This window comes from Gigantopelta aegis, chromosome 14 (assembly GCF_016097555.1).
Source record: "Gigantopelta aegis isolate Gae_Host chromosome 14, Gae_host_genome, whole genome shotgun sequence".
Lineage (NCBI taxonomy): Eukaryota > Metazoa > Mollusca > Gastropoda > Neomphalida > Peltospiridae > Gigantopelta > Gigantopelta aegis.
This window is the reverse complement of record NC_054712.1, coordinates 19650475-19675759: the sequence shown is the minus strand read 5'-3', so window position 1 is coordinate 19675759 and position 25285 is coordinate 19650475. Positions and strand designations below refer to the sequence as shown.

Sequence of the window (25285 nt, the reverse complement as noted above, 5' to 3'; positions counted from 1 at the left end):
ATACGACCCTCAAATACTGTGTACGCTTTCATGCTATCACTTTTAAGTTGGTGGTTATCTGTCCTGATGTAAGATGATCTTCTTATTACTGAAAACTTCGGTTACAAGATTTTCTGTATTATAAATGTATGTGATTATGCTAACCTACATCGTAGTCCCATCTCCCCTTATTAAAACACACTACTAATAGCTTATGAAAAGACCCCACTTTAATAAATACACACTACCAATAGCTCATAAAAAGACCCCACTTTAATAAATACCCACTACCAATAGTTCATAAAAAGACCCCGCTTTAATAAATACACACTACCAATAGCTCATAAAAAGACCCCACTTTAATAAATACACACTATCAATAGTTCATAAAAAGACCCCACTTTAATAAATACACACTATCAATAGTTCATAAAAAGACCCCACTTTAATAAATACACACTACCAATAGTTCATAAAAAGACCCCACTTTAATAAATACCCACTACCAATAGCTAATAAAAAGTCACCACTTTAATAAATACCCATTACAAATAGTTCATAAAAAATCACCCCACTTTAATAAATACACACGACCAATAGCTCATAATAATATTATGCTGAAGACATTGTGACTTGTAAGTTATGAAACGTCAACAATAAATAAAAGTGCCGATGCAACAAACAATCAATGCTAAGGAAACAATTATCATTTTATACAGTTTGTTCAACAGAACTATGTGATTTGATCATAATACTGATAGGTTTAAAACAAGTAAACTTCAGTGATACAAAAAGATACTGAATCGATCTTTGAAAACAAATGAAATGGGAAGAGTTAGGTCCCCCATGTCTAAATGACCCTGTTTCCTACAACTATAATACTTCTAGAGATTGAAAAATCAAATAAACATCCAGTCAGTTCCCATGCCAGTTAAATTCTCCATTTCCGGATTTGACATCTTCAGTAAATTATGACTGTTCTGATACATTTCACAAATCTTATGCATCATGAAAAAACCAACAACTCTACTACAATGCATGCAACAAATGTGTGAAATTTGAATTAACAAATGATAGTCAGTTGTTAGTTAAATCTGGTTTTGGGGGGTTGGAGGGAGGGAGGAGAGACTTAAAAATACATTACCGGTATATGTTCAGCTTTACCTCCATTGTGATCAATACATTGTGAAAATATTGAATAACATCTTAACCACCATCACAAGCCTTACTAAGAAATAAGAAATGTCACAGTACTGGTGCCAATGAAAACATCACTTTTCAAGGCAAGGAAACAAATAGCAATCACTATTAGTCTTCTCTGTTGATGTTAACCAGAAAATCCCAGACAAATGCCACTGCTCAATTTAATACTGGTAAAACTCCAGTATCCAACTGAAAGCGCAAAAGGTGTACTTGATGTTACCATTTGTCAGTTCTGGGAAAATGCTGTAATTTTAGATGATATACTTTTAGATTGTTGTTGGTGCAAATAACTAAATATTTATATGTAGACAAAGGGACAAACAATATTGTTAAAGGGATAAACCCTAGTTTTTAAACACTGAGGCATATTTTTCACCTATACCCTAGTTTCAACCCGTAAAAATGGACACTAAGTTTGGTTAATTTACAAACCTGTAACAAATTTGGATACAACAGAGTGAAACAGAGTCTGTGACATTGAAATACCCTTAAAAATAGACTAAAACGTGACTCCATAACCATTACTTCTCAGACGAACATGTTTTTCTCTCAAAAATATGAAAATGTATTTTGTGGTATTAGAAATACCAGGGTGACCTGAAACACTTCGGTTGTACGGAAATTGATAATCTAAAGAATAAAATATAAGTAATGTTTGATTTCAGTGATCATAAATGGCTCTAATAGTTAAAAACTATGCCTTAGTGTTTAAAAACTAGGATCTGTCTCTTTAATCTAGTAGTTAAATTAATGATTTGGGGTTGCACATCTTTGCATAGTGTTGGAGGAACTTTGGTTGCAGAGCATGGCAACATAAATGGTCATAAACATATACAAGCCTGGCAATTAAGGATATAGTAAAAATAATTTGAAGATGTTACTTAAACAACAAAATAAGGGTGAGGTTTTTTTTAATCCACTTTCAATTTGTCAGTTTTAAATCATTGTGATGATGATGTATATAACTAACATGGGACTGACCATATAAACAGCACAACTGAATTTCCACTTGTAAAATGATAACATTATGCACATAAATAAGTATCTTTGAGGTTTCACCGTATATATATATATATATATATATATATATATATATATATATATATATATATATATATATATATATATATATATATTATTCTAACAATATATGTTACTATACATAACAGTGGTATAATGTACAATGGACTTGTGTTGGTTTAAAAATAAATGGTTACAAAGCACAGTTATTTACAAAAGCAATACTGAAAAGAAACTGATTACCAAGCAGACGGCTCGATTACCAAGCAGACGGCCTGATTACCAAGTAGATGGCATGATTACCAAGCAGATGTCCTGATTTCCAAGTATATGGCCTGATTACCAAGCAGAAGCCTTATTACCAAGTAGACGGCCTGATTAACAAGTAGATGGCCTGATTATCAAGTAGATGGCCTGATTATCAAGTAGATGGCCTGACTATCAAGTAGATGGCCTGATTAATACACAATTCTTGATTTGTCCAAGTTGGGGAATCCAGTAGGTGCAGGTGCCCCGCTGTGCTGCCCTAGATAGGGGGCTCCTGATGGGTAGGGGCGGGGAGTTGCAATGTTGCTTGGATACATGATGTGTCCAGGATAGCCCCTGTCTTCAGCGTAACTCTTATCCTTGGGATATGCATATGACGGATGGTTGGGGTATATGGACCTGATCGTATCCGGCTCATGGGGAGCTGGGTGGCTGAATGGTGTCGGCGATTTCTACAACACAAAACAGGCAAAACGTTATGGTTAGATACATTTTAAAACAACTTGTTGTGAGATAAATGGTATCTAACGGACACAAATGTATTATTCTATTTCTTACTTAACTCAGTGTCCACCCATCACAGTACTGACGTAGTGTCCACCCATCCCAGTTCTAACTAAGTTTCCACCCATCCCAGTACTAACTTAGTGTCCACCCATCCCAGTACTAACTTAGTGTCCACCCATCCCAGTACTAATTCAGTGTCAACCCATCCCAGTACTAACTTAGTGTACACCCATCTCAGTACTAACTCAGTGTCCACCCATCCCAGTACTAACTCAGTGTCCACCAACCCCAGTTAGTGATTTCCCTAGAAATTTGGCAAGGCATGGTAGACCAAACACTTTTGGGGCATTTTCACCATTTTCGAGGCACTTGTTTTTCATTAAAAATACACAAAAATTAATTGAAAGAAACATTAATGTAATTTATGTGCTTGCTTTAATAAATGAATAGCAAAAGATATAAAAGGCATATTTTATTAATTAATGATACCTTTTTAGGTGTCAGTATCCATCCATCCCAATACTAACTCAGTGTCCACCCATCCTGGTACTAACTCAGTGTTCACTCATCCCAGTACTAATTCAGAATCCACCTATCCCAGTTCTAACTCAGTATCCACCCATCCCAGTTCTAACTCAGAATCCACCTATCCCAGTACTAACTCAGTATCCATCCATCCCAATACTAACTCAGTGTCCACCCATCCTGGTACTAACTCAGTGTTCACTCATCCCAGTACTAATTCAGAATCCACCTATCCCAGTTCTAACTCAGTATCCACCCATCCCAGTTCTAACTCAGAATCCACCTATCCCAGTTCTAACTCAGTATCCATCCATCCCTGTTCTAACTCAGAATCCACCTATCCCAGTTCTAACTCAGTATTCACCTATCCCAGTTCTAACTCAGTATCCACCTATCCCAGTTCTAACTCAGAATCCACCTATCCCAGTTCTAACTCAGTATCCACCCATCCCAATACTAACTCAGTATCCACCCATTCCAGTACTAACTCAGTATCCATCAATTCCAGTACTAACTTAGTGTCCACCCATCCCAGTTCTAACTCAGCGTCCATCCATCCCAGTACTAACTCAGCATCCACCCATCCCAGTACTAACTCAGTGTCCACCCATCCGAGTACTAACTCAGTATCCACCCATCCCAGTACTAACTCGGTGTCCACCCCTCCTGGTACTAACTCAGTATTCACCCACCCCAGTACTAACTCAGTATCCACCCACCCCAGTACTAATCCAGTGTCCACCTATCCTGGTACTAACTCAGTATCCACCCATCCCAGTACTAACTCAGTGTCCACCCCTCCTGGTACTAACTCAGTGTCCACCCATCCCAGTACTAACTCAGCGTCCATCCATCCCAGTACTAACTCAGTGTCCACCCATCCCAGTACTAACTCAGTGTCCACCCCAGTACTAACTCAGTATCCACCCATCTCAGTACTAACTCAGTATCCATCCATCCCAATACTAACTCAGTGTCCACCCATCCTGGTACTAACTCAGTGTTCACTCATCCCAGTACTAATTCAGAATCCACCTATCCCAGTTCTAACTCAGTATCCACCCATCCCAGTTCTAACTCAGAATCCACCTATCCCAGTTCTAACTCAGTATCCACCCATCCCTGTTCTAACTCAGAATCCACCTATCCCAGTTCTAACTCAGTATTCACCTATCCCAGTTCTAACTCAGTATCCACCTATCCCAGTTCTAACTCAGAATCCACCTATCCCAGTTCTAACTCAGTATCCACCCATCCCAATACTAACTCAGTATCCACCCATTCCAGTACTAACTCAGTATCCATCAATTCCAGTACTAACTTAGTGTCCACCCATCCCAGTTCTAACTCAGCGTCCATCCATCCCAGTACTAACTCAGCATCCACCCATCCCAGTACTAACTCAGTGTCCACCCATCCGAGTACTAACTCAGTATCCACCCATCCCAGTACTAACTCGGTGTCCACCCCTCCTGGTACTAACTCAGTATTCACCCACCCCAGTACTAACTCAGTATCCACCCACCCCAGTACTAATCCAGTGTCCACCTATCCTGGTACTAACTCAGTATCCACCCATCCCAGTACTAACTCAGTGTCCACCCCTCCTGGTACTAACTCAGTGTCCACCCATCCCAGTACTAACTCAGTATCCACCCATCCCAGTACTAACTCAGTGTCCACCCATCCCAGTACTAACTCAGTGTCCACCCATCCGAGTACTAACTCAGTATCCACCCATCTCAGTACTAACTCAGTATCCATCCATCCCAATACTAACTCAGTGTCCACCCATCCTGGTACTAACTCAGTGTTCACTCATCCCAGTACTAATTCAGAATCCACCTATCCCAGTTCTAACTCAGTATCCACCCATCCCAGTTCTAACTCAGAATCCACCTATCCCAGTTCTAACTCAGTATCCACCCATCCCAGTTCTAACTCAGAATCCACCTATCCCAGTTCTAACTCAGTATTCACCTATCCCAGTTCTAACTCAGAATCCACCTATCCCAGTTCTAACTTAGTATCCACCCATCCCTGTTCTAACTCAGTATCCACCTATCCCAGTTCTAACTCAGAATCCACCTATCCCAGTTCTAACTCAGTATCCACCCATCCCAATACTAACTCAGTATCCACCCATTCCAGTACTAACTCAGTATCCATCAATTCCAGTACTAACTGAGTGTCCACCCATCCCAGTTCTAACTCAGCGTCCATCCATCCCAGTACTAACTCAGCATCCACCCATCCCAGTACTAACTCAGCATCCACCCATCCCAGTACTAACTCAGTGTCCACCCATCCGAGTACTAACTCAGTATCCACCCATCCCAGTACTAACTCGGTGTCCACCCCTCCTGGTACTAACTCAGTATTCACCCACCCCAGTACTAACTCAGTATCCACCCACCCCAGTACTAATCCAGTGTCCACCTATCCTGGTACTAACTCAGTATCCACCCATCCCAGTACTAACTCAGTGTCCACCCCTCCTGGTACTAACTCAGTGTCCACCCATCCCAGTACTAACTCAGTGTCCACCCATCCCAGTACTAATTCAGTGTCCATCCATCCGAGTACTAACTCAGTATCCACCCATCTCAGTACTAACTCAGTATCCATCCATCCCAATACTAACTCAGTGTCCACCCATCCTGGTACTAACTCAGTGTTCACTCATCCCAGTACTAATTCAGAATCCACCTATCCCAGTTCTAACTCAGTATCCACCCATCCCAGTTCTAACTCAGAATCCACCTATCCCAGTTCTAACTCAGTATCCACCCATCCCAGTTCTAACTCAGAATCCACCTATCCCAGTTCTAACTCAGTATTCACCTATCCCAGTTCTAACTCAGAATCAACTTATCCCAGTTCTAACTCAGTATCCACCTATCCCAGTTCTAACTCAGAATCCACCTATCCCAGTTCTAACTCAGTATCCACCTATCCCAGTTCTAACTCAGAATCCACCTATCCCAGTTCTAACTCAGTATCCACCCATCCCAATACTAACTCAGTATCCACCCATTCCAGTACTAACTCAGTATCCATCAATTCCAGTACTAACTTAGTGTCCACCCATCCCAGTTCTAACTCAGAGTCCACCCATCCCAGTACTAACTCAGAGTCCACCCATCCCAGTACTAACTCAGCGTCCACCCATCCCAGTACTAACTCAGTGACCACGCATCCCAGTACTAACTCAGTATCCACCCATTCTGGTACTAACTTAGTATCCACCCATCCCAGTACTAACTGAGTTTCCACCCATCCCAGTACTAACTTTGTGTCCACCCATCCTAGTACTAACTTTGTGTCCACCCATCCCAGTTCTAACTCAGTGTCCATCCATCCCAGTTCTAACTCAGTGTCTACCCATCCCAGTATTAACTCAGTGTCCACCCACACTAGTACTAACTAAGTGACTACCCATCCCAGTTCTAAGTCAGTGTCCACCCTCCCAGTTCTAAGTCAGTGACCACCCATCCCAGTACTAACTCAATATCCACCCATCCCAGTACTAACTTAGTGTCAATGTACATTAATCCCAGTTCTAACTCAGTGTCTACCCATCCCAGTTCTAACTCAGTGTCTACCCACACTAGTACTAACTCAGTGTCCAACCATCCCAGTTCTAACTCAGTATCCACCCATCCAAGTTCTAACTTAGTGTCCACCCATCCCATTTCTAACTCAGAATCCACCCATCTCAGTACTAACTCAGTATCCACCCATCCTGGTACTAACTCAGTATCCACCCATCCCAGTTCTAACTTAGTGTTCACCCATCCCAGTACTAACCGAGCATTATTCCTTTTTGAATGAAAACATTTTAGCTAACATAACTACACAATCATATGGAATAGTAATATATGTATTATAATAAAAAAAAATTAAAATTAAGAGTCAATAACTCACAAACTTTGTCCCAGGAACGGAGGAGAATGACTGAGTGTACAGGGCGCCCAGAGCAGCATAACCCTGGTGACTACCAGCTGCAGGTATGTCGGCTATGTCGCTTCTCACCTATACAGAAACATTTAAAAAGTTAAATATAATTATTATTTTAATTTGAAAAATAATTTTATTTTTCTAAATATCTCTTTATTGGTTTTGTACAGACTGCCCTAGAAAATGCCTGCTTTGGATCTATGTAATCAACACTCAAAAAGATACAGAATCTTTTGTTAAACTTCATGTTTATATATAAATATGTGTCAGTGGGGTAATATTATATTGGTTACGTGTCGACTTAATCACATTATATTAACATCTGAGATATACACTTGTGCTGTATTCAAATTCCAAGACTTTCCAAACAAATGCCAGGACCATTACAAATATATTTGCTATAATATTTGATTCCAGAATAACCAATTCTATTCTTTTGTCAGCAGTATTACTAAGCTCATATTTCGTCCACTTTATTAGAAATAAACAATTCATTATGTATATTAATTTATATTGTGATATCATTTTGAATTCACCCACCATAAACTAAATGTGACGGCGATTAGAGATGAACTTTGTGGGGGAGAGGTTGTTTAAAACCTGACTACAGAGTGCCAAATCTTGGAAAACATTATTTTCAAATTACAACAACCAAGAATACATTTTTAAAGACATATTTTAAAATTTTATGTCCAACAATAGTCATTTTCCAAGACTTTCCAGCATTGAATACCAGTTTCCCAAATAAATATCTGAGGAATATTTAATGATGTGTGTATCAACCATGTAACATTTTTAGAAGAACAGCAAATTGATTCTTATCATCCACTAATCGAGCAGCCATGGTTCAGACCGACAGAATGACAGAATGAATGTTTAATGACACCCCAGCACATTGGGTGTCAAACTATGGTAAATGCAAAAATAATGCGATGATAATCATCAATATAAAAATTCAAAAGTTAATTAAAACACAGTGTAAAGATCTATGCGAAACCATGGTTCAGAGTACTCCAACCGATATTAACCAAGTACAATTTCTTCACTGTCTTAGTGCACTGGCTTGAGGTGTTCCCTTGTGGTAATGTCCGAGGTATGATTCAAAGAGTGTGTTGAGGTTGTTCCGAGTGGTAATGTTCGAGGTATGATTCATAGAGTGTGTTGAGGTTGTTCCGAGTGGTAATGTCCGAGGTATGATTCATAGAGTGTGTTGAGGTTGTTCCGAGTGGTAATGTCTGAGGTATGATTCATAGAGTGTGTTGAGGTTGTTCCGAGTGGTAATGTCCGAGGTATGATTCATAGAGTCTGTTGAGGTGTCCCGAGTGGTAATGTCCGAGGTATGATTCATAGAGTGTGTTGAGGTTGTTCCGAGTGGTAATGTTCGAGGTATGATTCATAGTGTGTGTTGAGGTGTTCCGAGTGGTAATGTCTGAGGTATGATTCATAGAGTGTGTTGAGGTTGTTCCGAGTGGTAATGTTCGAGGTATGATTCATAGAGTGTGTTGAGGTTGTTCCGAGTGGTAATGTCCGAGGTATGATTCATAGAGTGTGTTGAGGTTGTTCCGAGTGGTAATGTCCGAGGTATGATTCATAGAGTGTGTTGAGGTTGTTCCGAGTGGTAATGTCCGAGGTATGATTCATAGAGTGTGTTGAGGTGTTCCGAGTGGTAATGTTCGAGGTATGATTCATAGAGTGTGCATGTTGAGGTGTTCCGAGTGGTAATGTCTGAGGTATGATTCATAGAGTGTGTTGAGGTTGTTCCGAGTGGTAATGTCTGAGGTATGATTCATAGAGTGTGTTGAGGTTGTTCCGAGTGGTAATGTCCGAGGTATGATTCATAGAGTGTGTTGAGGTTGTTCCGAGTGGTAATGTCTGAGGTATGATTCATAGAGTGTGTTGAGGTTGTTCCGAGTGGTAATGTCTGAGGTATGATTCATAGAGTGTGTTGAGGTTGTTCCGAGTGGTAATGTCCGAGGTATGATTCATAGAGTGTGTTGAGGTGTCCCGAGTGGTAATGTCTGAGGTATGATTCATAGTGTGTGTTGAGGTTGTCCCGAGTGGTAATGTTCGAGGTATGATGGTAATTCGAGGTATGATTCATAGAGTGTGTTGAGGTTGTTCCGAGTGGTAATGTCCGAGGTATGATTCATAGAGTGTGTTGAGGTTGTTCCGAGTGGTAATGTCCGAGGTATGATTCATAGAGTGTGTTGAGGTTGTTCCGAGTGGTAATGTCCGAGGTATGATTCATAGAGTGTGTTGAGGTTGTTCCGAGTGGTAATGTCCGAGGTATGATTCATAGAGTGTGTTGAGGTGTTCCGAGTGGTAATGTCCGAGGTATGATTCATAAGAGTGTGTTGAGATGTTCCGAGTGGTAATGTCCGAGGTATGATTCATAGAGTGTGTCGAGGTGTTCCGAGTGGTAATGTCCGAGGTATGAGTCATAGAGTGTGTCGAGGTGTTCCGAGTGGTAATGTCCGAGGTATGAGTCATAGAGTGCGTCGAGGTGTTCCGAGTGGTAATGTCCGAGGTATGAGTCATAGAGTGCGTCGAGGTGTTCCGAGTGGTAATGTCCGAGGTATGAGTCATAGAGTGCGTCGAGGTGTTCCGAGTGGTAATGTCCGAGGTATGAGTCATAGAGTGTGGTGAGGTTGTTCCGAGTGGTAATGTCTGAGGTATGAGTCATAGAGTGTGTCGAAGTGTTCCGAGTGGTAATGTCTGAGGTATGAGTCATAGAGTGTGTCGAGGTGTTCCGAGTGGTAATGTCTGAGGTATGAGTCATAGAGTGTGTCGAGGTGTTCCGAGTGGTAATGTCCGAGGTATGAGTCATAGAGTGTGTCGAGGTGTTCTGAGTGGTAATGTCCGAGGTATGAGTCATAGAGTGTGTCGAGGTGTTCCGAGTGGTAATGTCCGAGGTATGAGTCATAGAGTGTGTCGAGGTGTTCCGAGTGGTAATGTCCGAGGTATGATTCATAGATGTGTGTTGATGTGTCCCGAGTGGTAATGCCTGAGGTATGATTCATAGATGTGTTTTGATGTGTTCCAAGTGGTAATGTCTGAGGTATGATTCATAGAGTGTGTTGAGGTGTTCCAAGTGGTAATGTCCGAGGTATGATTCATAGAGTGTGTTGAGGTTGTTCCGAGTGGTAATGTCCGAGGCTAAACAAATAAATATGATTAGCATTACCGTTCTTAAAATTTGAAGTGCTTGATGCTTGTCTGCCTCGAAAGGAAAGCAACTCAAGATATATTCCTCACCCATTCGTGTGTGGTAGTCTGTTAGAACCCTGAAATATAACATGGAAGCAACTCAAGATATATTCCTCACCCATTCGTGTGTGGTAGTCTGTTAGAACCCTGAAATATAACATGGAAGCAACTCAAGATATATTCCTCACCCATTCGTGTGTGGTAATCTGTTAGAACCCTGAAATATAACATGGAAGCAACTCAAGATATATTCCTCACCCATTCGTGTGTGGTAATCTGTTAGAACCCTGAAATATAACATGGAAGCAACTCAAGATATATTCCTCACCCATTCGTGTGTGGTAATCTGTTAGAACCCTGAAATATATTCCTCACCCATTCGTGTGTGGTAGTCTGTTAGAACCCTGAAATATAACATGGAAGCAACTCAAGATATATTCCTCACCCATTCGTGTGTGGTAGTCTGTTAGAACCCTGAAATATAACATGGAAGCAACTCAAGATATATTCCTCACCCATTCGTGTGTGGTAATCTGTTAGAACCCTGAAATATAACATGGAAGCAACTCAAGATATATTCCTCACCCATTCGTGTGTGTAAATCTGTTAGAACCCTGAAATATAACATGGAAGCAACTCAAGATATATTCCTCACCCATTCGTGTGTGGTAATCTGTTAGAACCCTGAAATATAACATGGAAGCAACTCAAGATATATTCCTCACCCATTCGTGTGTGGTAGTCTGTTAGAACCCTGAAATATAACATGGAAGCAACTCAAGATATATTCCTCACCCATTCGTGTGTGGTAATCTGTTAGAACCCTGAAATATAACATGGAAGCAACTCAAGATATATTCCTCACCCATTCGTGTATGGTAATCTGTTAGAACCCTGAAATATAACATGGAAGCAACTCAAGATATATTCCTCACCCATTCGTGTGTGGTAATCTGTTAGAAGCCTAAAATATAACATGGAAGCAAACTCAAGGCAGTGCCTCCAAAACTGGATTTAACAAAAGAGAAGAAAAACACAGCAGAATCCAAATATACTGCTCACAAAAAGTTGGGAATATAGAAATATTTTTAACATTATAACATGCTGTGAAACTTAGGACATTTAAGTACAATTTATACAGGGAGTAGCCAAGTCATTATAACTTAGGACATTGAAACTTAGGACATTTAATTACAATTTATACAGGGAGTAGCCATGTCATTATTCCTGTCCTGGACAGAGGAGCCGACCAAGGCCAGCTCTTGTGCCCAGGACAGGTGTGCGCTACAACAGCTTGCTCTGAATTTGCACCTAAAGCCCTATGACCTGACCTGATCTAAGTCATTATACAAAAGGGTGTAGAAATGGCTTTTTATAAGTATCTCAATTTGTACTTAAACAGCTTAAAACATGCTGAATGTGCACGTTTTGATGCATAACAGGCTGTGAGGATTGTGATTACCGAGTCACTTGCTGAATTGTCTCAGTGCACCCATCAAATGAATGTCTCACAGTCAGTCATTAGCAGACTATGGGAGCAACTAAGAACAACTGGTAGAGTGCAAAACAAACCATGAAGTGGATATCCAACAGCCTCCACCAGATGCCAAGACAGACTCCTTGTCACCAATGTAATCATCAAATCAATGAAACTCATCTACAACAGCAACTCCAATGGGCAACGGGGATCTGAGTCAGCACACAAACAGTTTGTAACCACCTGTATGCTTCTTTGTTATGCTTCCGTATACCAAATATTCCTTTACCTTTTACTGCAAGACATCACCAAACTCGACTGGATTGGTGTTGGAAACATCTGCGATGTATAAACGCCAGTTGGTCAAATGTCATGTTTAGTGATGAATCCAGGTTTAATCCGGTCTTCCTTGATGGTCATGTAAGGGTTTGATGCAGGCTAGATGAACGCTACCAAGATGCTGCTATGGTATTGCATGATCGATATGGAAGTGGGTCAATAATGATGTGTGGGAGGTGTCATCACCATGACACACAAAACAGATCTGCACATTTGTCAAGGGAGAGTCCGAGGTCGGATCTACAGAGATGACATCATCAGTCAGCATGTTCTACCATGTGCTCCTTGTCATGGTGCAGGATTTGTGTTTCACAATGACAATGCCAGGGCTCACTGTGAATGTGTTATCACAGATCATCTACAGAAGCATCAAATCCAGACTGTGCCTTGGCCAGAAATGTCCATAGAAAATGTGCGGGATATCCTTGGGTCTCACTACACAGATCACTTCCGGGTGAGAATTCATTCATCACGGTCCACTATAGTTCCTAATTGTGACACAAGTTATGGCTCACTTATTCACTTCTAGGAAATGGTGAAGAATTAACACAATATGAATGTTTAATGGTAAGTCTTCTGGCTGTATTTTGCCCATGCTATTTTGTAATACATGTATATATATTGTGCATTGACTTTTTGGGACATGGGCATATAGCGTAAGAGACAGCCGGAGTGAATTGGTTAATGAACCACCTGTTCGGACCGGTATTACAGCCAGATGCGGTTATATAGCAAAAAACTGAGACGGAAATGTTCTCAATTTTGGAGTGAAAATAAATGCTAATATAATTTATGTTCGCAATGGTGTATGTTGTTAGTGACAACGAGAACCCGTTCTATTGGCAATCTTCATTTGAAGTTGGGCAATTTAACATGGGTTTCAATGGCAAATGACATCTGTGTAGTGAGACTGTGGTAGACATATTCAGCAATATCAACAACCACCATGATAGCTGGTTGAATTAGGCAGGCCACTGCAGGAAGAATAGCATCAGGTTCCACAAATGACAATAGGCTGACAAAGGTATACTGCATGTATTGATGTTAGAGGAGGTCCAACATGATATTGACATCCTGTGATTTTCATGAGCTACCTCTGACAGGCATTACACTTACTGACTTAAAACATTGATCATGTTAAAACCAATGAAATTCAGAGCAGATATGTTATGTATATGTTAATGTTGAAATAAATGTTGAAATTATTTCAGTGTTACACAGTTTTGGTAATTTTTGCGGAATATCCCCTACTTTTTATGAGCAGTACAATTTAGAATTACTTAGCACCACAGGACCATATAGCTACACTTTCAATGCCCAATGAATAAATTCAAAACTGAGCACTTGAGAACCTCCTGTCCATATTCTAAAACTAATATTCTAATATTGCAGTATTACTTGTGTTTGGTTGCTTATATATAGGGTTAAGTGGAAGATGGAAAATGAACATTATTGTACCCTATGTATGGTGGTAGAGGTCATTAATTCCACAATAATACAAATGAAACTTTTTGATGCACTCCTTAATGAATATTCATCATTTAATATGGTGAAAAGTGTTACTCTTGGAACAATGACCTCTGATGATAGTTACCTTTTGGTACAGTCTAGAGCGATTAGCTTATCACGCTGAATGGTCATTGCTCCAAATATGTGTCTGGCATCTTGGCATGACATCCGGCATAATTTCTAAAAGGAAACCAAAATTTGTTTGAAATGCTTCATTAGATTATCTGAAATGCTTTATTAGATTGTCTGAAATGCTTAATTAGATTGTCTGCAATGCTTCATTAGATTATTTGAAATTAGGGTGTCATGATACACTACTGCTGATAATATGATACACAATACCATTGGTTGTGTATTGATATATGTTTTAACCATGTATCAGTTCCTATTTTAATTTCATATCAATTTATCAACACCATTTTGTACTGAGATGTACTTATTGACATGTTATTTCCTTCAAGGAAAGACAGTGAAGTGGACAGAGAATATGTCACCGATTATGTCAATAGCCTATGTCTATGATGCAGTGTTTTCTTAGATTGTCTGAAATGCTTCATTTGATTGTCTGAAATGCTTCATTTGATTGTCTGAAATGCTTCATTTGATTGTCTGAAATGTTTCATTACACTGTCTAGATTAGTGAAATAATTACCAAAACATAGATTACAGGTGATCAACAACAATCTTGTAACAGAGTTCAAATTGAGTTACATCAGAATTGTTTGTAATTTTTTTTATGTATAACAATCACACATTGTATATAATTGTGTAGTAATATAATATGCAAATAACCAATTTATTCTATAATCCAATATTATAAAATCAAGTGGATGACACTGTATAATGATACATGAACTTCATTCCATTGATGATAGATAAATAGAACACTACAAGAACAGCTATCAATATTTGGGAGCTGTTATCAGTTGACCTCATGATGTTACAAAATGTACTGGTTTAATAAATATATACCGATGGAAAGAAATAAGGGAACACATCAAATTGTAGACCATATTTAATTCAATACTGTTTGTATTTCATACCAAGTGGTAATGAGGGATTGAATGTCTGTAGTGTTGACAGTGCTGCCTATATGTTCTCAGTCAACTTCTGACAATATGAATTGATTTTTGATGCAGTCATTATTTCTTGTTGCTATCTGTGTGATCCTTTATTTCTTTCCATCAGTAAATTTAAGAAAAAACATTTTATGCACTTCTTTGAAACAGAATTACTCTACTGCCTAATCATGTTTTAATATCTTTTATGATTGTATAATTATATTGTACATACATGTACCGTATGTTTTCACAAATTATTATTATTATAATTGCATGAATTAAGAAGGCCTCAGAATACGGAATCTGACATGTCAAATCACATGGAAAACTATCTCATATGTGGAAAAAATACTTACTGTTTCTAAGATTTGGATGGCCTGCACTTTATGACCTGGGTTTCCCAATGCATGCATCACTTTAGTTGCCTTGAGAAGTATAAAGGGACAAAATTCACGATGAATTACATCACAAAATGTTAGTGTAAAAATTATTTTAAAAACAAGTTGTATAATGTATTAAAAACATTTAGATAAAGTTAAAGTTTGTTTTGTTTAATGACACCATTAGAGCACATTGATTTTACTGATCATCAGCTATTGGATGTCAAACGTTTGGTAATTCCTTAGCCTTAGAGAGGAAGGAAGGAAATGTTTTATTTAACGACGCACTCAACACATTTTATTTACAGTTATATGGCGTCGGACATATGGTTAAGGACCACACACATATTTAGAGAGGAAATCTGCTGTCACCACTTCATGGGCTACTCTTTCCAATTAGCAGCAAGGGATCTTTTATATGCACCATCCCACAGACAGGATAGTACATACAACAGCCTTTGTTACACCAGTTGTGGAGCACTGGCTGAAACAAAAAATAGCCCAATGGGCCCACTGACAGGGATCGATCCTAGACCGACCATGCATCAGGCGAGTGCTTTACCACTGGGCTTCATCCCGCCCCTCTTAGAGAGGAAACCCGCTACATTTCTCCATTAGTAGCAAGGGATCTTCTATATGCACTTTCCCACAGACAGAACAGCAAATACCAAGGCCTTTGATATATGTCTTGGCCCTGGTTGGGATGGGAAAAAACCCTCACAGGTGAGCGCACTAGCGACTGAGCTAGATTCTGCCCAACATTTAGATACGCGTAATATGCAAACAGCAGCATAATTATACTGTCAAACAACATTAAAGCTGTGGTCACTATATTTTAACACCTTTTACTAATATAAAACACAAACTTATTTATACACTTTTAATAAAATCATGTGTCATGTGTACTAACAGACATACCGGTAGTCAAAAGCCTACAATCTCAAATCTCACCACCATTCTTTAACTCTGTTAAAACTGATGTCAGTTTCATTGGTGCAGATTTCTGACATTTTAAAAAAAATTATTTTCTTTTTTAAATGCTATATATGCAAACTAGTGTGGGTTTAAAACATAATGGGATGAATTTACAAAGCCAGTTTTTGACTTACATGCATGTAACTACATACAGTATATTTACTATGCTAAAACACATGCGTTTAAAGCGACAGACCCTAGTTTTTAAACACTACATGTACAACATATTTTTCACTATTAAAGCCGTTTTTGATCATTTATATTAGAATAAGTACTTACATTTTATTATTTAGAATATTCATTTTCGTACACCTGAAGTGGTTCTCGTCATCCAGGTTTTAATATAATTTGCAATACCTCAAAATGCATTTTTCATAATTCTAAAAATGCACATTCGTCTGAGAAGTAATGGTATTGAGACAAGCTCTAGTCTATTTTTGGACGGTATTTTCCCATTAAAACATAACAGACGTAATCTCCTCTCTGTCATAACCTTATCCAAATATGTTGCAGGTTTGTAGATTAAACAAACTTAGTGTTCTTTTTCACGGGCCGAAACTAGGGTCTGCACCTTTAAGAAAAACAAGCTACATAAAGTCAGCCCAGTATGTAAAACATTTATATTTTAACATTTCACTATAAAGGTATCCACGGATTCATTGGTTTCATTCTGACACAGACTGTATCCTGATACAGAGTGTCCACTGTCCACTGTCCACTTTATAAAACTGCTTTACTCTTTATGCTGTGTTTTGTGTGTAGTACAGATAATAACTACCAAATACGGTAAAATAAACATGGTTAACGAGATATCAGCTAGACTATTACCTGATAAGCATTGAGAAATCCTTTGAAGTCATAAAGTATTTTCACTTTGTTTTCTGTGTGGTCCGTCTCCTGTCAATAAAATTCAGCTTACATGTAACAGATATTAATGCAAAGAAAAGACCCTCATTCTATTAATGGGTCTAAATATTTACTAACAAAAAATACTAAATTCCATCTATTCATAAAGTTTGTACATTTTAGGTGAGCCGGTACTTTATACAGTGAAACCTCTCAAAACCGGACCCTCTGTAAACTGGAATTCCCTCAAAACCGGATGTTTTTCATGGTCCCTTTTTAAATATCTGTGCAGAAAAGAACCTCTAAACTGGATACCTCTTAAAACCGGACTTTTTACTTGGTCCCTAGGGTGTCCACTTTAGAGGGGTTTCACTGTAATAATTTCATAACGCGTTATGAAAATATATAGGTTGCAAAAAATGAACATTGCAGCAGATGCCATAGTGCATTTTCAGTCAAATACACAACTTTTCTACAATGTATGGATGGATGGATGGATGGACAATACATCAGTACAAAAAAACAAAAGCCCTCTTTGCTTGGACAGATCCACTATTTAATTAAGGCTTGATATAAAATATCACAATTCAGAAAGATTTTAATCAAGAATAAAGTTTAAGTAAGTATCTTAATAGAAAACTTTATAAAGTCCTAAAACCAATACTTTTAGTAAGTACAGGGTTTTTTTCCCCTTAAAATTGCTGATATCATATCCAGAATGACTTATAGAAAACTGTAGGATATTGAATTAACGTACATGTCACATGACCTTGCATATACCAGATAAACAAGGCCAAATTTAAAGCTTTTTTCACCACAAAGAGCATGATGCATTTTTGGGGCCCTACTATTGCAAACAGTAGATGTAACCCATTCATCACAATTGTAAATAATTTTGTGTGTATAATTTGTTTTAATTAGTTATTAGAAAATTAATATTTTACAAAATATATTGCATATCTGTACTGATATCATGTGTTGTTAGCAATCACGAGGGAAACAAAAGAACTGAACTAACTGCTCTTGACAAACTCAAATCATGTTTTTAAAACATATTTTAAATTTTTTTAAATTGTCTTCTGTGCATATTTTAGAAAAAATTATTATTTTTCATGTATTGACCCGAAAAGCTAAAAATGTTCAACTGTGCATACAGTGCTGTCCAGTGTATTGGCGCACCTAAAGCTTTCAAGGACCATTTTCTATGTGAACATTATGAAATATTTAATAAAATGCGTCTCTCACCAATGAAGAAGTGCATAATCTGAAATACACTACAAACTGTTTTATGTCTGTAGTAAATAAACATTTTAAAATGCTGCATAAATATAGGCACCCCCTTGTATCCAAAACGATTTGCATGTCCGGTGATTCGGCACAGTTGATGTAGATCATTGACCCCGCTATTTATAAACCGCCCATGACCTCACTTTTAGCCCATAAACGCTACACTATTGTCCCAGAATTATTTTAATACTTTTTTGTTTTGTCTTGTTAAAAATATTACTATGAAAATGAACGATCACATATGACCCATCTCATGATCAGTTTCGGAATCGTTTTCTTGAGTGGCACAGTACTGCAGATGCATACATGTTCATTGTCATGCATGGCTAAGATGCCTACATGGATTTTATTTTTCTCAGGTAGATTGTGCACACACATGGATCTTATTTCTCTTTTATTTTTTATAACAAGGTGACAATTGTGAACTGGAATGACTGTCAATTAAGGTGTAAAATGTTCGTTTTGTTTGCATTTGCCTGTGTTTTCTTTTTCGGTTTAAATAAAAAAATAACTGAACAAAAATAATTACATTTATACTGTTTACTATAATTTTTAAAATGCGGGAAAGGTGTTTTTAGACTGGTTTTAACATGCTTAATATCAATAAGGATGACCTACTTCGCGTTTATAAACACGAAAACAGGTGAATTATTTATTTTGAAATTATTATATAATTATTGATAATTCTAAAAAAAAAAAATAATTGCACCCTTAACAATAAATATGTTGATACTTGATTAACCATTGAAAAAGGAATTGAACTTTAATTCGTTAAAAACTCCGACAACATGACAACTTCCTAAGCATACTCAAGCAAAATACCAAGTGCGCCAAATCACCGGAGGCGCTGATACACCAGACACGGTTGTATGCCTACACGAAAAAAAGGAGGTATTTTCTCAAAGCATGTACTATCACAGAATTTTAAACATAAGATATTTTCTGAAATACTTCATGGGTTACACTTTTGTTTGACAGATATTTGGTATCACAAACTGTTCAAGAAAGTTAACATCGAAAATTAATTGATGACGAAAACAAGTTACATGACAATACAAAATGCATTGCAAACGTAAATAGATATATTTAATTATTTATAAACTAAAAACTAACAGTACCTGACTGATTCTGTTCAGAAGTATACAAAATGAATCGTCGTCAATCGATTCCTTAGTCATGATGGAATGTGTAGTGGTTTAATTGTGGTTACGAAAACCGTATATTTTTCGGAGTTTCCAACTTCTCACTTGGCAACCGTAAACATCCGGCGGAAGTTGTATTTCTATACATAGGTTCTGTTGAATGAAATAAATTACCATTGACCATAATATAAACATTTTCAAATTAAAAAAATTAAGTTTAAAATCAGTGAATCAAGTATTATGAACATACATACACACGCATGGATAAAAATATAAGCAGTTATTTGATATAGAAGATACTCTAAACAAATTAGGCCTGGACAAAATCAAAATATAAATAAGAACGCATTCGTTCATATTGTGTCTCAAAGGTTAAAATATCAATGCAGTCAGGTTTGGATTAATAATTGAAATATGTATCCGAAATGTATTACCTGCAGAATATTTAAATCAACACATTCATGCGAAAATTATCTTTTTCATTTACCGGAGAAACTAGACAGTCTATGGTCGATTCAGGACTAGTAATCATATATTATATACAATGCAGATGGCAAAACATTGAAAGACAAGACAGAATATGTCCTCTTTGTAAAATAGGTGACGAATTTCATTATTTATTTCAGTATCCTTATTTTACAAATAAAAGATCGATGTATCTAAACAGAACCTACTACAACAGACCTAGGCTAAGGGGCCGGTCAAATATTACGTAACGCTAGTTTTGTCAAAATTAGACACCCTCCCTCCCCCATAACGCTAGTCCATACACCCCCTAAAATACTGCGTAACGCAGGTACGGCGGAAACAAGTAGACATGGGGGGAGGGGGCTGGCTGAGATCAAAGATGCAAAGCAAAGTTTTTAGAGGGTTGGAGGGTATGCTCTCCGTACAGTTTTAAAACTATAGATGTCCTGAAATGCAATTCCCTTCATTCTACAAGTAAAATTAATCTCTGCCTTAAGATTTACTACCAATAATATTTTTGATTCAGAAGTATTGGGGGGGGGGGGGGGGCTAGATCCCCCATCCCCCTGCTTCGCCGTGCCTGTAACATTTGGAGCCCCCCAAACACACACATTCAGAAACAAGTCATGCAATGGGTGTTATGTTATAGTTACCTACAGTTTTGCAATTTGGGAAAGCGCAGATACGAATTTCAACTCCGTTTATAATCCTTATATATGTCTATTTGCGTATACGTCTAGCTATAACTAATTAGGCCTACGTTAAACATTGTCGCCATGAAGGAGCGTTTATGATTTTGTTTTGATTTTTTTTAGAAAATAAAAAATAATTTATTAATAGTTTTAAAAACATTGTTACGTAACGCTGTTTAATATACCACCCTCTCGTTAAAGCCACATAACGTCTGAACCTACACCCACCCCCTCGAGCGTTACGTAATATTTGAATGACCCCCTAACACCTTCAGATTTTATCAGCTATTTAATTCTAAAAAGTTATCAACTACAAACAAATTATATATGTTCCTCAATGTGATTAACACCGTTTTTAAAAACATGTATATGTTATCATGATCTCCAGTGTATTATTATAGTATAGGCTATACATGTATAACATGTAAGAGTACACTGTTGTCTAAAATTATTCTTACATAATAATCAGGGCCGTAGCTAGCGGGGGGCAATCCCCCCCCCCCACCCCGCAAGAAAAAAATCCGGAAAGCATTATAGAAATTTAAAGAAAATTCTCTTCTTAACTGTTTAAGGAGTTTTAGACTATTAGCTACTCAGTTGCCCCCCATAACAAAAAATCCTAGCTGCGGCCGTGATAATTATACCCATATGTATGTATTAAATTATACCCATGTATGTATTATTGCTATTATTATATACCATAATTAATTATTCTAAAACATAATGTGTTCATAGTACACTGCAGCTGTGAAAATAAATGTCTGTAAACCACCTCAATATGTATCACCGTTTGGTGATCTGAGAGAAATACAGTTCGTTATGTTCAGAAGTGACCCACTTTGTAGTACTCCCAATGAGTCAGTTTAAAGGATATAAAACATTTTCCACCTAATATTGAAATCACAGCTCGCTGGTGCATTAGGGACCGCAACATAGTGAATATCCATCACAGGTACTCACCATTATCGTTTAAGTTGTAGAATTGGAGATAAACACATACTAGGAAAGATGAATGATCTAATGCTGATTATTCTAATTGATTTGCTGTATAGTGTATGCACTAAAAACATGAGAATCACGTCTTTGGAAAAAGATTTGAAACGTTTGAACCGGCCTCGGTAGCGCAGTGGTTAAACCATCGGCCTACAGGCTGGTAGGTACAAGGTTCGCAGCGCGGTACCGGCTCCAACCCAGAGCGAGTTCTCAGGGGATCAATGGGTAGGTGTAAGGCCACTACACCCTCTTCTCTCTTACTGACCAACTAACAACTAACCCACTGTCCTGGACAGACAGCTCAGATAGCTGAGGTGCGTGCCCAGGAATAACACGTTTAACACAGAGTATGAATGGATGTAAACCGAACAACTGTTCGTTCATATTTGTATGATATCGTTCGCATCCCGGTACCGGCTCGCACCCCGAGCGAGTTTAACATATCTTAATGGGTAAATCGAAGTGTTGGCTAAGGCAACTACGCCGACTTCTCTCTCACTGACCACTACAGGCCCGTAGCCAGGACTTTGAGAGGGGGGTCGTTTAGGTTTATGGTGAGGCATGAAGTGCCTCACACGACGGCGCGAAGCGCCTGAGTTGCTATGGGGGGTCCGGGGGCATATTGAAAAAAAAGCCACTGGTAGGGGGGTCAAACGACCCCCCCCCCCTCCCCCGACCATCCATTGGCTACGGGCCTGCACTAACCTTCTGTCCTGGACAGACAACCCACATATGTAAAGTGTATGCCCAGTACAGCATGCTAGAGCCGTAATTTGATAATAACTATAAATGAATGAATTAATATTTAATTTAATATTAGTGTTCGGTCAGAGTATTCGAATATTCGCTCGCCAATTTGCTATTCGAAATATTCGAATAGTATTTTCAAGTTTTCTTACTCGAATATGAATAGCTAACGTAGCTATACTATGCACTTCAGGTGATCTTAGCTTAGCGCTAAGATAGTTTCGTAAAACGGGGCCCTGGTTGTAAATTTCAGTGTGAATTACTGTTTATACAACGAACCGATCATAAATGAAATGTTTGACTTCAAATGTGTACACTTGAAATGTGTATAGCAGGCCCGTAGCAGGGGGGAGCAGGGCGGCCCGGGCACCCCAATAATTTTGACTGTTTTGTTTTTTGGGTTTTTACTGAATGTAAAAGTTGTAGCGAGACTAACGGATCGAGATTAACGGCGAGAGTTACAGTAACGGGCAAATAACCTTTAAATCGTGCCCCCGGACCCCCCCCCCCCCCCCAATAATATCCACCATGCTACAGGCCTGATTATAGTGAACTACTACTGTAACGAACTATAATTATCATGGTCCCCTTCAGTTCGTTATAAAAGTACTTTACAGTATTGTCAATATCCAATCCTCATTTACATACAACCTATTCGATAGTCGCAGATGGAGGGAACTTCCTTTCGTTAGAAACATCCGGTAGGTGGTATCTGTTGATTCCCTTGGCTACTAACGTTGTTGACGTCATCAATGATTTGACGTCACATGATTATTACGGTAAGTTTATGGAACCGCTTGGAAGATGGGTGAGCTTTTCTTTTGGTTTCTTCTTCCTTTCAGGCCCGTAGAAACGATATCTGAAGTAGGATGGGGATATCTCTAGTGAGGAGCACAAATCAGATTTTTATCTTTAATTATACAGAGTAGAAAAACAAAATAAAAATCAATCGTAGTCAAATGGGAGTGCCTGCGTCTCCCACCCCCTTCTTCGGTTTCTATGGACCAGCTTTATTCTTGGTCTTGTTCTTCTTGTTGGTGTTTTTGTGTATGCGTGCGTGTATTTAATTATCATTTTTATTTTAATATTTTAATTAGGTGTTTTTTGGGGTTTTTTTAAAATTTATTATTATTTTATTTTTTTGGTTGGATATGTGTGTTTTTGTTTTGTTGTTTATATGTTTGCATAATTCTGAATGAAATGCAACTGTCTCGTCCAAGGCCGTGAGTGTCAGCGGCCTTCTCTTACATTTTCCCCGTATGTTTTTTTTGTTTGTTTGTTTGTTTTGTTTTTTTAAAACCCTCCAAGGGACCATCTCAAATTTCAGGCCTTTTAGATGGTTTTGTTTTTTTGTTGTTGTTGGGTTTTTTTTTTAAAGGGTGGGTGAGGGGTGCCATACCAGAGGACTCGCAGCGCCCGAGACACTTGGGGGGTGGGGTCCAGGGGCTTGTTCCACCGGGTAAATTTAAATATTGAATGGCTTTAAACGTGTTTTCTTGGCATCTGAGGGGCGGGACGTAGCCCTGTGGTACAGCGCTCGCTCGATGCGCGGTCGGTCTAGGATCGAAGCCCGGCGGTGGGCCCATTGGGCTATTTCTCGTTCCAGCCAGTGCACCACGACTGGTATATTAAAGGGCGTGGTATGTACTACCCTGTCTGTGGAATGGTGCATATAAAAGATCCCTTACTGGTAATCGAAAAGAGTAGTCCATGAAGTGGCGACAGCGGGTTTCCTCTCTCAATATCTGTGTGATCCTTAACCATATGTCTGACACCATATAACCATAAATAAAATGTGTTGAGTGCGTCATTAAACATTTCTTTCTTTCTTTTTTCTTGGCATCTGAATCGTAAAATTAGCCATTTCGCATTATTAGTTTCTGTTACAGCTTGTTCAGGACGCATTGTTGACTTTTGTTCATTTTTTTTCATTTCTCATTATAAGTTTCTGTTATAGTTTGTTTGGTTCTCATTATTACTTTGCATAACAGATTGTTCAGTTCTCATTATTGGTTTCTGCAACAGTTTGTTTAGTTATCATTGGTTTCTGTTTACAGTTTTTTCATTCCATTCATTGTTATTTTACAATTTGTTCAGTTCTCATGAAGTCAGTTGAGCGCCCATGTGAGGATCCATTCAACTGATTGGGGTTTTTCTTATTCCAGCCAATGCATCAAAACTAGCCAAAGGCCGTGGTATATGCTTTCCATATAAAAGACGAGTCAGAACTAACAAATGATTGATATCCAATAGCTGATAATTAATCAATGTGCTCTAGTGGTGTCGTTAAACAAAACAAACTCTCCCGATTAATTTCTGTGACAGTTTGTTCAGTTTTCATTCGTTCTGTTAACAGCTTGTTCAGTTCTCATTGTTTCTGTTACAGTTTATTAAGTTCTCGTTATTTATTTCTACTACTGTTTGTTCAGCTCTCATAATTGATTTCTATTACAGTTTGTTCAGTTCTTATTCGTTTCTGTTTAGTTTTCATTAGTCTATGTCATTGATTTAAAGTTAAAATTTGTTTTATTTAACGACACCATTAGAGCACATTGATTTATTAATCATTGGCTATGGGATGTCAAACATTTGGTAATTTTGACTTATAGTCTTACAGAGGAAACCCGCTACTTAATTTTGTGAGTAGCAAGGGGTCGTTTATATGCACCATACCACAGACAGAATAACACATACCACGGCC

At 38.3% G+C, this 25285-nt stretch overlaps 1 protein-coding gene across 1 annotated transcript; it reads right to left on the bottom strand.

Moving 5' to 3' along the window:
- Positions 1 to 1784: 1784 nt before the first annotated feature.
- LOC121388685 lies at positions 1785 to 23424 on the bottom strand. Its single transcript, XM_041520138.1, has 8 exons — positions 23236 to 23424; positions 19661 to 19837; positions 17238 to 17306; positions 15411 to 15479; positions 14079 to 14173; positions 10646 to 10745; positions 7429 to 7536; positions 1785 to 2921 (listed from the first exon to the last, which is right to left on the bottom strand). Exons 2-8 carry the CDS (start codon positions 19718 to 19720, stop codon positions 2661 to 2663), a joined length of 762 nt encoding a protein of 253 aa, XP_041376072.1. The 5' UTR covers positions 19721 to 19837; positions 23236 to 23424; the 3' UTR covers positions 1785 to 2660.
- Positions 23425 to 25285: the final 1861 nt, after the last annotated feature.

Bases quoted from the DNA above. Each gene is read 5' to 3' on its own strand.
- LOC121388685 (XM_041520138.1), bottom strand. From the start codon at position 19,720: ATGACTAAGGAATCGATTGACGACGATTCATTTTGTATACTTCTGAAC. The intron at 10,746-14,078 runs GTAACTATCATC...GTTATATTTCAG, and splicing joins GCTCTAGACTGTACCAAAAG to GGTTCTAACAGACTACCACA. The intron at 2,922-7,428 runs GTGAGTTATTGA...TTTGTGTTGTAG, and splicing joins CCGTTCCTGGGACAAAGTTT to AAATCGCCGACACCATTCAG.